General features: G+C 36.6%; 1 protein-coding gene across 1 annotated transcript in view; it reads left to right on the top strand.

Annotated features, from left to right (window-relative positions):
- Positions 1-6,450: 6,450 nt before the first annotated feature.
- SEPTIN14 (septin 14) overlaps positions 6,451-12,827 on the top strand; it is a 53,535-nt gene continuing 47,158 nt past the window's right edge. The window contains exons 1-2 of the mRNA XM_025864644.2: positions 6,451-6,541; positions 6,914-7,109. Coding sequence (XP_025720429.1) covers positions 6,451-6,541; positions 6,914-7,109 — 287 coding nt within the window. The remainder of the gene's footprint in view (positions 6,542-6,913; positions 7,110-12,827) is intronic.

Genomic DNA, 12,827 nt, shown 5'->3' on the forward strand with positions numbered 1-12,827 from the left:
GTCTGTTCATGTCTTCTGCCCATTTTTTGATGGGTTCTTTGGGTGTTGAGTTTAAGAAGTTCTTTATAGATTTTGGATACTAGCCCTTATTCTGATATATCATTTGCAAATATTTTCTCCCATTCTGTCGGTTGTCTTTTGGTTTTGTGGACTGTTTCTTTTGCTGTGCAAAAGTTTTTTATCCTGATGAAGACCCAATAGTTCATTTTGCCCTTGCTTCTCTTGCCTTTGGCGATGTTTCTAGAAAGAAGTTGCTGTGGCTGAGATTGAAGAGGTTGCTGCCTGTGTTCTCCTTTAGGATTTTGATGGACTCCTGTCTCATATTTAGGTCCTCCAACCATTTGGAGTCTATTTTTGTGTGTGGTGTAAGGAAATGGTCCAGTTTCCTTCTTCTGCATGTGGCTGTCCAATTTTCCCAACACCATTTGTTGAAGAGACTCTTTTTTCCATTGGATGTTCTTTTCTGATTTGTCGAAGATTAGTTGACCATAGAGTTGAGGGTCCATTTCTGGGCTCTCTATTCTGTTCCATTGATCTATGTGTCTGTTTCTGTGCCAGTACCATACTGTCTTGATGATGACAGCTTTGTAATAGAGCTGGAAGTCCGGAATTGTGATGCCTTTTCTTTGCTTCTCTTTTTCAACAATTCCCTGGCTATTCAGGGTCTTTTCTGGTTTCATACAAATCCAAATTTTAGGATTATTTGTTGCATTTCTTTGAAAAAAGTTGATGGTATTTTGATGGGGATTGCATTGGGTGTGTAGATTGCTCTAGGTAGCATTGACATCTTCACAATATTTGTTCTTCCAATCCACGAGTATGGAACGTTTTTCCATTTCTTTATGTCTTCCTCAATTTCTTTCATGAGTATTTTATAGTTTTCTGAGTACAGATACTTTGCCTCTTTGGTTAGATTTATTCATAGGTATCTTATGGTTTTGGGTGCAATTGTAAATGGGAATGACTCCTTAATTTCTCTTTCCTCTGTCTTGTTGTTGGTGTATAGGAATGCCACTGCTTTCTGTGCATTGATTTTATATCCTGCCACTTGCCTGAATTCCTCTATGAGTTCTAGCAGTTTTGGGGTGGAGTCTTTTGGGTTTTCCACATAAAGTATCATATCTGCAAAGAATGAGAATTTGACTTCTTCTTTGCTGATTTGGATGACTTTTATTTGTTTTGTTGTCTGATTGCTGTGGCTAGGACTTCTAATACTATGTTGAATAGCAGTAGTGTTAGTGGACATCCCTGCCATGTTCCTGACCTTAGGGGAAAAGCTGTCAGTTTTTCCCCATTAAGAATGATATTTGTGGTGGGTTTTTCACAAATGGCTTTTATGATATAGAGGAATGTGCCCTCTATCCCTATACTCTGAAGAGTTTTGATGAAGAAAGGATGCTGCACTTTGTCAAATGCTTTTTCTGCATCTATTGAGAGGATCATATGATTCTTGTTCTTTCTTTTATTAATGTATTGTATCACATTGATTGATTTGAGGATGTTGTACCAACCTTGCAGCCCAGGGATAAATCCCACTTGGTCACGGTGAATAATCCTTTTAATGTACTGTTGGATCCTATTGGCTAGTATTTTGGTGAGAATTTTTGCATCCATGTTCATCAAGGATATTGGTCTGTAATTCTCCTTTTTGATGGGGTCTTTGTCTGGCTTTGGGATCAAGGTAATGGTGGCCTCATAAAGCGAGTATGGAAGTTTTCCTTCCATTTCTATTTTTTGGAACAGTTTCAGGAGAATAGGTATTAATTCTTCTTTAAATGTTTGGTAGAATTCCCCTGGGAAGCCATCTGGCCCTGGGCTTTTGTTTGTTGGGAGATTTTTGATTACTGCTTCAATTTCCTTACTGGTTATTGGTCTGTTCAGGTTTTCTATTTCTTCCTGGTTCAGTTTTGGTAGTTGATACATCTCTAGGAATGCATCCATTTCTTCCAGGTTATCTAATTTGCTGTCATATAGTTGCTCATAATATGTTCTTATAATTGTTTGTATTTCTTTGGTGTTGGTTGTGATCTCTCTACTTTCATTCATGATTTTATTTATGTGGGTCATTTCTCTTTTCTTTTTGATAAGTCTGGCCAGGGGTTTATCAATCTTGTTCATTCCTTCAAAGAACCAGCTCCTAGTTTTATTGAATTGTTCTACTGTTCTTTTGGTTTCTATTTCGTTGATTTCTGCTCTTATCTTTATTATTTCTCTTCTCCTGCTGGGTTTAGGCTTTATTTGCTGTTCTTTCTCCAGCTCCTTTAGGTGTAGGGTTAGGTTGTGTATTTGAGACCTTTCTTGTTTCTTGAGAAAGGCTTGTATTGCTATATATTTTCCTCTTAGGGTGCCTTTGCTGCTATCCAAAGATTTTGAACAGTTGTGTTCTCATTTTCATTTGTTTCCATGAATTTTTTAAATTCTTCTTTAATTTCCTGGTTGACCCATTCATTCTTTAGTAGGATGCTCTTTAGCCTCCATGTATTTGAGTTCTTTCTGACTTTCCTTTTGTGATTGAGTTGTAGTTTCAAAGCATTGTGGTCTGAAAATATGCCAGGAATGATCCCAGTCTTTTGGTACCAATTGAGACCTGATTTGTGACCTAGGATGTGATCTATTCTGGACAATGTTGCATGGGCACTAGAAAAGAATGTGTGTTCCATTGCTTTGGGATGGAATGTTCTGAATATATCTATGGAGTCCATTTGGTCCACTGTGTCATTGAAAGTCTTTATTTCCTTGTTGATCTTTTGCTTAGATGATCTGTCCATTTCAGTGAGGGGGGTGTTAAAGTCCCCCACTATTATTGTATTTTTGTAGATGTGTTTGCTTTTGTTTTTAATTGCCTTATATAATTGGCTGCTCCCATGTTAGGGGCATAGATATTTACAAACGTTAGATCTTCTTGTTGGATAGACCCTTTAAGTACGATATAGTGTCCTTCCTCATGTTTTAATATAGTCTGTGGTTTAAAATCTAATTTTTCTGATATAAGGATTGCCATCCCAGCTTTCTTTTGGTGTCTATTTGCCTGGTAAACAGTTTTCCACCCCTTCACTTTCAATCTGGGGGTGTCTTTGGGTCTAAAATGAGTCTCTTGCATACAGCATATCTATGGGTCTTGTTTTTTTTTTATCCAATCTGATACCCTGTGTCTTTTGATTGGGGCATTTAGCCCATTTACATTCAAGGTAACTATTGAGAGATATGAATTTAGTGCCATTGTATTGCCTGTAAGGTGACTGTTACTGTATATTGCCCGTGTTCCTTTCTGGTCTATGTTACTTTTAGGTTCTCTCTTTGCTTAGAGGACCCCTTTCAATATTTCTTGTAGGGCTGATTTCGTGTTTGCACATTCCTTTAGTTTTTGTTTGTCCTCGAAGCTTTTTATCTCTCCTTCTATTTTCAATGACAGCCTAGCTGGATATAGTATTCTTGGCTGCATATTTTTCTCATTTAGTGCTCTGAATATATCATGCCAGTCCTTTCTGGCCTGCCAGGTCTTTGTGGATAGGTCTGTTGCCAATCTAATGTTTGTACCATTGTAGTTTACATATCTCTTGTCTTGAGCTGCTTTCAGGATTTTCTCTTTGTCTCTGAGACTTGTAAGTTTTACTATTAGATGTTGGGGTGTTGACCTACTTTTATTGATTTTGAGAGGGGTTCTCTGTGCCTCCTGGATTTTGATGCCTGTTTCCTTCCCCAAATTAGGGAAGTTCTCTGCTATAACTTGCTCTAATATAACTTCTGCCCCTCTCTGTCTTTCTTCTTCTTCTTCTGGGATCCTAATTTTTCTAATGTTGTTTCGTCGTATGGTGTCACTTATCTCTCGAATTCTGCCCTCGTGATCCAGTGTTGTTTATCTCTCCTTTTCTCAGCTTCTTTATTTTTCATCATTTGGTGTTCTATATCACTAATTCTCTCTTCTGCCTCATTTATCCTAGCAGTTAGAGCCTCTAATTTTGATTGCACCTCATTAATATCCTTTTTGATTTTGACTTGGTTAGATTTTAGTTCTTTTATTTCTCCAGAAAGGGATTCTCTGATATCTTCCATGCTTTTTTCAAGCTCAGTTAGTATCTTTATAATCATCATTCTGAACTCTCGTTCCGACATCTTACTAATGTCCGTATTGATTAGGTCCCTGGCAGTCGGTACTGCCTCTTGTTCTTTTTGTTGAGGTGATTTGTTTCCATCTTGTCATTTTGCCCAGAGGAGAATAGATGAATGAGAGAACAAAATGCTCACAGGTAACAACATCTCCAGAAAATATACACTAAACAAATCAGGAAAGACCTGAAACCGGGGGAAAAGAAAGGGAAAGAAAAAAAGAAAAAAAAATGAAAAAAGATAAAAACAAACAAAAAAACCCACAAAACACAAGAAACACAGAATATGATCAAATATGATCAGACTGGTACATAGATCAGTGCCACACACTAGATTTTGGGCGTATTTTGGTCTGGTAGAAGAAAATGCCTCAAAAAATTTTAAAGAAAGATAAACTGATATATGTACAAAAATAAGGGTTAATATGATGAAGGGATGGAATATGACTGTAAAGATGAAAACTATAAAAGATTATATAAAAGGAATTGATAAGAAGTTGGTTGAAAAAAGAAAGAAGAGGATTTAAAAAAAAGGGGAGAGAATGTGATCAGGCAGGAGACTAGAACAAAGCCATACAGTAGAGATTTAGGGTATATTTTGATCTGTTAGAAGAAAGTGTATCAAAATTTTAAAGAGAGAACGACTTATATATATACCCAAAATAAGGATAACTACCATGTAGGGATAGAATATGACTCTAACAATGAAAAATAAAAAAAGATTTTTTAAAAAAGGGATTGATAAGGTGTTGGTTGAAAAAGTGAAAAAGAAAAATTGGGAAAAAAAGACAGTTAAAAAAATTAACTTTGAAAGAATAAAGAATCATGGGGGAAAAAAGCCATGAATTCTATGTGCTGTTTCCCCTATCCCTGGCGTTCTGCCGTTCTCATTTATCAGTAAACTTGGTCTTGGCTGGCTGTTTGTGCTGATCTTCTGGGGGAGGGGCCTGTTGCCGAGGTTCCCAAATGTCTTTGCCGGAGGCGGAATTGCCCCGCCCTTGCCTGTCCAGGCTAAGTAATCTGCTCAGGTTTGCTCTTGGGAGCTTTTGTTCCCTGCAAGCTTTCCATACAGCTTTGGAGGACGAGAGTGAAAATGGTGGCCTCCCAATCTCCACCCCAGAAGAGCCGAGAACTAGGGCTCCACTCCTCAGTGCGCCCCCAGAGAAAAGCAGTCAGTCACTCCCATCTCCCCAGTCTCCGGCCGCACTCCGTGCTCACCCGACCTGTGACCGAGCGTTTCTATCTCTGGCACCGACCCCGTGTGGAGTCTCCAAACCCAGCAGATCCCTGCGGTGCGTTCCCGCGCCGCTCCTCCCCGGGGGAGAAAGGGGAGTCTCCCCGGATCTGCCTCTTGTTGGGTCCCTGCTGGAGGAGCCGTGGCCCGACTGGGCCACGGATCACAGTTTATGGCAACCCCAAGCTGAGAGCCCGCACCTCAGCTCCGTCTCTGTAGCTGGCTTCCCTGCTCCAATACCTGGGAGTTCTGCTGCACTCAGGCACCCCTGGTCTTTCTGTGACCCCGAGGGTCCTGAGACCACACTGTCCTACGAGGGTTTCACTTCCCGCTTAGCCACTGGAGCGACGTCCGCCAGTGGAGCCGACTTCTAAAAGTTCTGATTTTGTGCTCCGCGGCTCTATCACTTGCCAGAAGCGGCCGATGGAGGCCCCCTCCCCCGCCGTCTATCCTCCCGAATATCACCTCGGATTCACTTCTCTGCAAGTCCTACCTTCCAGAAAGTGGTCGCTTTTCTGTTCAGAGAGTTGCTGCTATTCTTTTCTTCGATCTCCTGTTGAGTTCGTAGGTGTTCAGAATGGTTTGATCCCTATCCAGCTGAATCCCTGGGACCAGACAAAATCCAGGTCTCCTACTCCTCCGCCATCTTGCTGAGCCTTAGCTTCTTAAGCCATCAATAAAAATTTCTTTCTTGTGAGTCTCTAGGCGGGTGGGTGGCGCACATCTTGCCCCACTCACAGTACTAGTTTTGGAGTTTGTTCTGTCCTTCTTCAAATTGATATCTGGGGTATTTAGGATGATTTTATAGTTATCTATTTGTGTTGGTGAGATAGGATGAGTGTAGGGTCCTCCTATTCCACCACCATCTTCCACTTCCTCCTCCAGATTTACTATTTTTTTAATTGAAATAGAAATCTATGTGTTTGGACAAAGACTTATATGCTCACAAATTTACTTCATTTGAATGTTGTCTGAGTTACAATATTCAAATGATAATTCTAGTTTCTTTAACATATATAAAATTATATTTTTAATGATATTACTAATTCTAATTCAATATTTTATTTTTATTTTTTTAAGCCCAAAGTAGATAGTGTCCGTTGTTTAACAATGCTTGGTCATTTTGGTTTTGAATGTTTGCCTCATCAGTTGGTGAACCGATCTATCCAACAAGGATTCTCTTTTAATATTCTCTGTGTGGGTAAGTGCCTGATTTCTCATCTGAATTATTAATTAATTTTTTAAAATGCTCATTTCAACTTAAGTAGTTTAACACTGGTGTTGTTAGTTGAAGACCATGTCTGTCGATCTGTATTTGTTTCCATCATGTTAGTCATACTACTTAGACTTTTGTTCTTTAAAGGTTTCTGTGCTCTTCAAAATCTGATTATTTTTGTGTTTATATTTTCTATATTATATTAATGACTGAGAGAGTCAAGAGAAGCATGCATACTTTAATGGACATTATAGTCATTGATGTATTTGAGACCCTTTATAACACTTTAGGGGTTAAGAGTGTTACTTCTTCTCAGCCATCTCATGCCCCTAGATAATGTATCTATGTTTATTACAGGGGAAACTGGGATTGGAAAATCAACACTCATCGACACATTATTCAATGCTAATTTGAAAGACACAAAATCCTCACATTTTTACTCAAATGTTGGACTCAAAATTCAGACATATGATCTTCAAGAAAGTAATGTTCAATTGAAATTAACTGTTGTGAAGACAGTGGGATATGGTGATCAAATAAACAAAGAAGCCAGGTTAGTGTTTTCTTATTTTATTTATAAAAGATTTTCTTATTTCAAGGAATTTAGTTTCTTTGTTGATATTTCCTCTGGCTATATCTCTTCCATCTGCCTCTATCTTCACATAGCCTTTTCTGCTCTCCTTGTGTCTCTTTTAAGGACATTTGTTGTTTGATATAAGATGTACCTAGATAATCCAGGATGATCTTAGTTATATAAACACTCTTTATTATCAGTAAGATTAAATTTACTGGTTTTATGGATTAGAATGCAGACATAACTTTTTGGGTCTCACCATTGAATCCACTGTTCCTACTTTATAAGGTAAGATTGAATTCTTAAATAACTTTTAAAATAGATTTTCCCGTTTATTTACTTGTTGCTTGGGGTGCCTGGGCGTCTCAGTTGGCTAAGGGACTGCCTTCAGCTCAAGTCATGATCCCAGGGTCATGGGATCAGGCCTCAAGTTGGGCTCCCTGCTCAGTAGAGAGCCTGCTTCTCCCTCTCCCTCTGCCCCTCCCCCTTCCCACTCGTGCTCTCTCCTCTCACTCTATCTCAAATAAATAAATAAATAAAATATTTATTTACTTGCTGGATTACTTGTTTTCTATCACTTATCCAAGTAATAAATAAATTTATTTCTGTAAAAATTTAAATGTAGCAGATGATATAGAAACTCACTTAGTCAAACATAAATATTTTGAGCCTTTTCTTTTTCCAAAAATAGCCACTATTATAAGTTTAATAAGTGTCCTCTGAGACCTTATGTTGTCATACCATTACTGAACTTTTGTAGTAATTAAAATATGTTTGAAATCATACAGAACAAACTTATTTAAACCATATTGTGTATAATTAAAAATGCATAAAACCTTTATGAACAGGTTAATAGATAATTCTGAAAGAAACATCCTATGTAAACATCTTTCTATTCAAATTATGACTGATGCCCATGGGCCTCAGGCATTACCTTCCTTAAGCACAACCTCTTATCAAACTCAGAAGAATGTAAAATGTTTGCCAGTGGCTGGGGAGAAGGAGGAATTAAGAGTTACTGTTCAATGGATACAACATTTTAACTATGCAAGATGAACAAGTTCTTGAGGTCTTCTCTATGAAAGAAGATTTAACAGTATATTTAACAGTACTTGATTGTACATTCAAAAATTTGTTATGAGAGTAGATCTCCTGTTAAGTGTTCTTACCACAATTTAAAAAAACCTATGGGATGCTGCAAAAGTATTGCTTAGAGGGAAATTTATAGCATAAAATACTTATGTTAGAAAAAATAGGGGAAAAAAGAAAAAAAAGTACAATCCCAAGTATTGTAAATTTCCATGTTAAGAAACAGACAAATAAAAACAAATTTACTCTAAAGCAAGAAAAGGAAAGGAAAAATTATACTACAGCAGAAATTGATGAAAACAGAAAAAAGGACAGAAAATCAATTAAATCAGCAAATTAATTTTGCTGGTTATTTACAAAGGTCAATAAAATTGAAAACCTTTAACCAGACTGAACAAGCAAAAGAAATGAGAAATCAAATATCACCAACATCAGAAATAAAAAAGCAGACATTATTACTGATTTTACAAAATTAAAAAGATAAGAATACAACAAATAAGTCAATGCCTATAAATTCAACAATTTATTTTTTATTTTTATTTTTTTAGGGTGTAAGCTGCTTGGATTTGAATTTAATTTTTTTTTATTATGTTCAGTTAGCCAGCTTATAGTAAAGTCAACAATTTAGATGCTTTCATATACGGCCTTTATTGTGCTGAGATAAATTCCTTTTATACCTAGTTTCATGAGTTATTTTTTTAAATCATGAAAGGATATTGAATTTTGTCAAATACATTTTCTGCAACTATTGAAATGCTCATATGATTTTTATTTTTCAAGCAATGTGGGGTTTATAAATCAATTTCCTTATGTTGAATAATACTTGCATTCTGAAGATAAATCCTTCTTTTTCATTGTGTATGATCCTTTTAATTTGCTATTGAATTCACTTTGCTAAGTATTTTGTTGATCTGTGTTCATTAGGGATATTGTCTGTCATTTCTTTTATTATTATTATTGTTATTATTATTTGTATCAGGATAATCCCGAGCATTCAAATGAGTTTAGAAGTTTTCCCTTTAATTTTCTGGAAGAGTTTAAGTATTGGTGTTAATTCTTCCTTTAATGTTTCTTAGAATTCAATACTGAAGCCATATGGTCCTGAGTTTCTCTATGTTGGTAGATTTTTGATTACTTATTTAACCTCATTATTTGTACAAGAATACTTCATTTTATTACTCTTCACTTAATTGTTCCTGTCAGATATGTTTTTGTTTGTTTGTTTGAAAAATTGAAGGTTTTTGGCAAATCTCTGTGAAGCAAGTCTGTATGGTTTTTCCAACAGCATTTGGTGACTTTGTGACTCTGTCACATTTGGTAATTTTGGCAATATTTCAAAAATTTTCATTATTGTATTTATTATGGTGATTTATGATCAGGGATTTTTGATGTTACTATTGTAATTGTTTTGTGGCCCAATGACCTGCGTCTACAAAAGACAGTTAATTTAATTCAAAAGTTGGGTGTGCTTTTAATTTTTTTAAAATTTTTTAAAAATTTTATTTTATTTTATTTTATTTATTTATTTATTTTTTAAAGATTTTATTTATTTATTTGAGAGAGAGAATGAGAGAGAGCACATCAGAGGGGATAGGGTCAGAGGGAGAAGCAGACTCCCTGCCGAGCAGGGAGCCCGATGCGGGACTCGATCCTGGGACTCCAGGATCTGAGCCAAAGGCAGTCACTTAACCAACTGAGCCACCCAGGCGCACTTAAATTTTATTTTAATATGTTATGTTAGTCACCATACAATACATCCATTAGTTTTTGATGTGGTGATCCACGATTCATTGTTTTTGTATAACACCCAGTGCTCCATTTAGTACATGCCCTCCTTAATACCCATCACTGGGCTAACCCATCCCCCCACCCCCTCCCCTCTAAAACCCTCAGTTTGTTTCATATAGTTGCTCATAATATGTTCTTATAATTGTTTGTGTTTCTTTGGTGTTGGTTGTGATCTCTCCTCTTTCATTCATGATTTTATTTATTTGGGTCATTTCTCTTTTCTTTTTGATAAGTCTGGCCAGGGGCTTATCATTTCATTGATCTGTTCTACTGTTCTTTTGGTTTCTATTTCATTGAAAACCCAGGTGTAGGGTTAGGTTGTGTATTTGAGACCTTTCTTGTTTCTTGAGAAAGGCTTGTATTGATATATACTTTCCTCTTAGGACTGCCTTTGCTGCAATCCAAAGATTTTGAACAGTTGTGTTTTCATTTTCATTTGTTTCCATGAATTTTTCAAAATTCTTCTTTAATTTCTTGGTTGAACCATTCATTCTTTAGTAGGATGCTCTTTAGCCTCCATGTATTTGAGTTCTTTCTGACTTTCCTTTTGTGATTGAGTTGTAGTTTCAAAGCATTGTGGTCTGAAAATATGCAGGGAATGATCCCAATTTTTGGTACCGTTTGAGACCTGATTTGTGACCTAGGGTGTGATCTATTCTGGAGAATGTTGCATGGGCACTAGAGAAGAATGTGTATTCTGTTGCTTTGGGATGGAATGTTCTGAATATATCTGTCAAGTCCATTTGGTCCACTGTGTCATTTGAAGTCTTTATTTCCTTGTTGATCTTTTGCTTAGATGATCTGTCCATTTCAGTGAGGGGGGTGTTAAAGTCCCCCACTATTATTGTGTTGTTTTCGATGTGTTTCTTTGCTTTTGTTATTAATTGCCTTATATAATTGGCTGCTCCCATGTTAGGGGCATAGATATTTACAAACGTTAGATCTTCTTGTTGGATAGACCTTTAAGTATGATATAATGTCCTTCCTCATCTCTTATTATAGTCTTTGGTTTAAAATCTAATTTGTCTGATATAAGAATTGCCACCTCAGCTTTCTTTTGGTGTCCGTTAGTATGGAAAATGGTTTTCCACCCCTTCACTTTCAATCTGGGGGTGTCTTTGGGTCTAAAATGAGTCTCTTGCATACAGCATATCTATGGGTCTTGTTTTTTTTTTATCCAATCTGATACCCTGTGTCTTTTGATTGGGGCATTTAGCCCATTTACATTCAAGGTAACTATTGAGAGATATGAATTTAGTGCCATTGTATTGCCTGTAAGGTGACTGTTACTGTATATTGCCCGTGTTCCTTTCTGGTCTATGTTACTTTTAGGTTCTCTCTTTGCTTAGAGGACCCCTTTCAATATTTCTTGTAGGGCTGGTTTTGTGTTTGCAAATTCCTTTAGCTTTTGTTTGTCCTGGAAGCTTTTTATCTCTCCTTCTATTTTCAATGACAGCCTAGCTGGATATAGTATTCTTGGCTGCATATTTTTCTCGTTTAGTGCTCTGAATATATCATGCCAGTTCTTTCTGGCCTGCCGGGTCTCTGTGGATAGGTCTGTTGCCAATCTAATTTTCTACCATTGTAGATTTAGATCTCTTGTCCTGAGCTGCTTTCAGGATTTTCTCTTTGTCTCTGAGACTCATAAGTTTTACTATTAAATGTCAGGGTGTTGACCCATTTTTATTGATTTTGAGGGGAGTTCTCTCTTCCTCCTGGATTTTGATGCTTGTTTCCTTCTCCACATTAGGGAAGTTCTCTGCTATAATTTGCTCCAATATACCTTCTGCCCTTCTCTCTCTTCTTCTTCTGGGATCCCAATTATTCTAATATATTTTCATCTTATGGTATCACTTATCTCTCAAATTCTGCCCTCATGATCCAGCAGTTGTGTATCTCTCTTTTTCTCAGCTTCTTTATTTTCCATCATTTGGTCTTCTATATCACTAATTTTCTCTTCTGCCTCACTTATCCTAGCTGTTAGAGCCCCCATTTTTTATTGCACCTCATTAATAGCCTTTTTTATTTCAACTTGATTAGATTTTAGTTCTTTTATTTTTCCAGAAAGCGTTTCTCTAATATCTTCCATGCTTTTCTCAAGCCCAACTAGTATCTTTAAAATCGTCATTCTGAACTCTCGTTCCGACATCTTACTAATGTCCGTATTAATTAGGTCCCTGGCAGTCGGTACTGCCTCTTGTTCTTTTTTTTGAGATGATTTTTTTCCGTCTTGTTATTTTGCCCAGAGGAGGATAGATGAACGAGAGAACAAAATGCTAACAGGGTAACAATGACCCCAGAAAAATATACACTAAACAAATCAGAAGAGACCTGAAACTGGGGGGAAAGAAAGGGAAAGAAAGAAAAGAGAAAGAAAAAAAAGAAAAAGAAAAAGATTTAAAAAACCCACTAAGAAACAAACAAACAAAGAAAAAACAGAATATGATCAAATATTATCAGGCTGGTGCATAGATCAGTGCCACACACTAGATTTTGGGCGTATTTTGGTCTGTTAGAGGAAAGTGCCTCCCAAAACTTATAAGGAAGAAAAAAACTTATGTATGTACAAAAGTAAGGGTAAATACGATGAAGGGATAGACTATGACTGGAAAGATGAAAATTATAGATTTTATAAAAGGAATTGTTAAGAAGTTGGTTGAAAAAAGAAAGAAGAGGATCTAAAAAAAAAAAAAGGAAAGAATGTGATCAGGCAGGAGACTAGAAAAAAGCCATATACTAGAGATTTAGGGTATATTTTGTTCTGTTAGAAGAAACTGTATCCCAAAATTTCAAAGAGAGAACAACATGTATATAAGCCAA

Source organism: Callorhinus ursinus, unplaced genomic scaffold (genome assembly GCF_003265705.2).
Source record: "Callorhinus ursinus isolate GAN/ISIS: 27379988/994484 unplaced genomic scaffold, GSC_fseal_2.0 scaffold55, whole genome shotgun sequence".
NCBI lineage: Eukaryota > Metazoa > Chordata > Mammalia > Carnivora > Otariidae > Callorhinus > Callorhinus ursinus.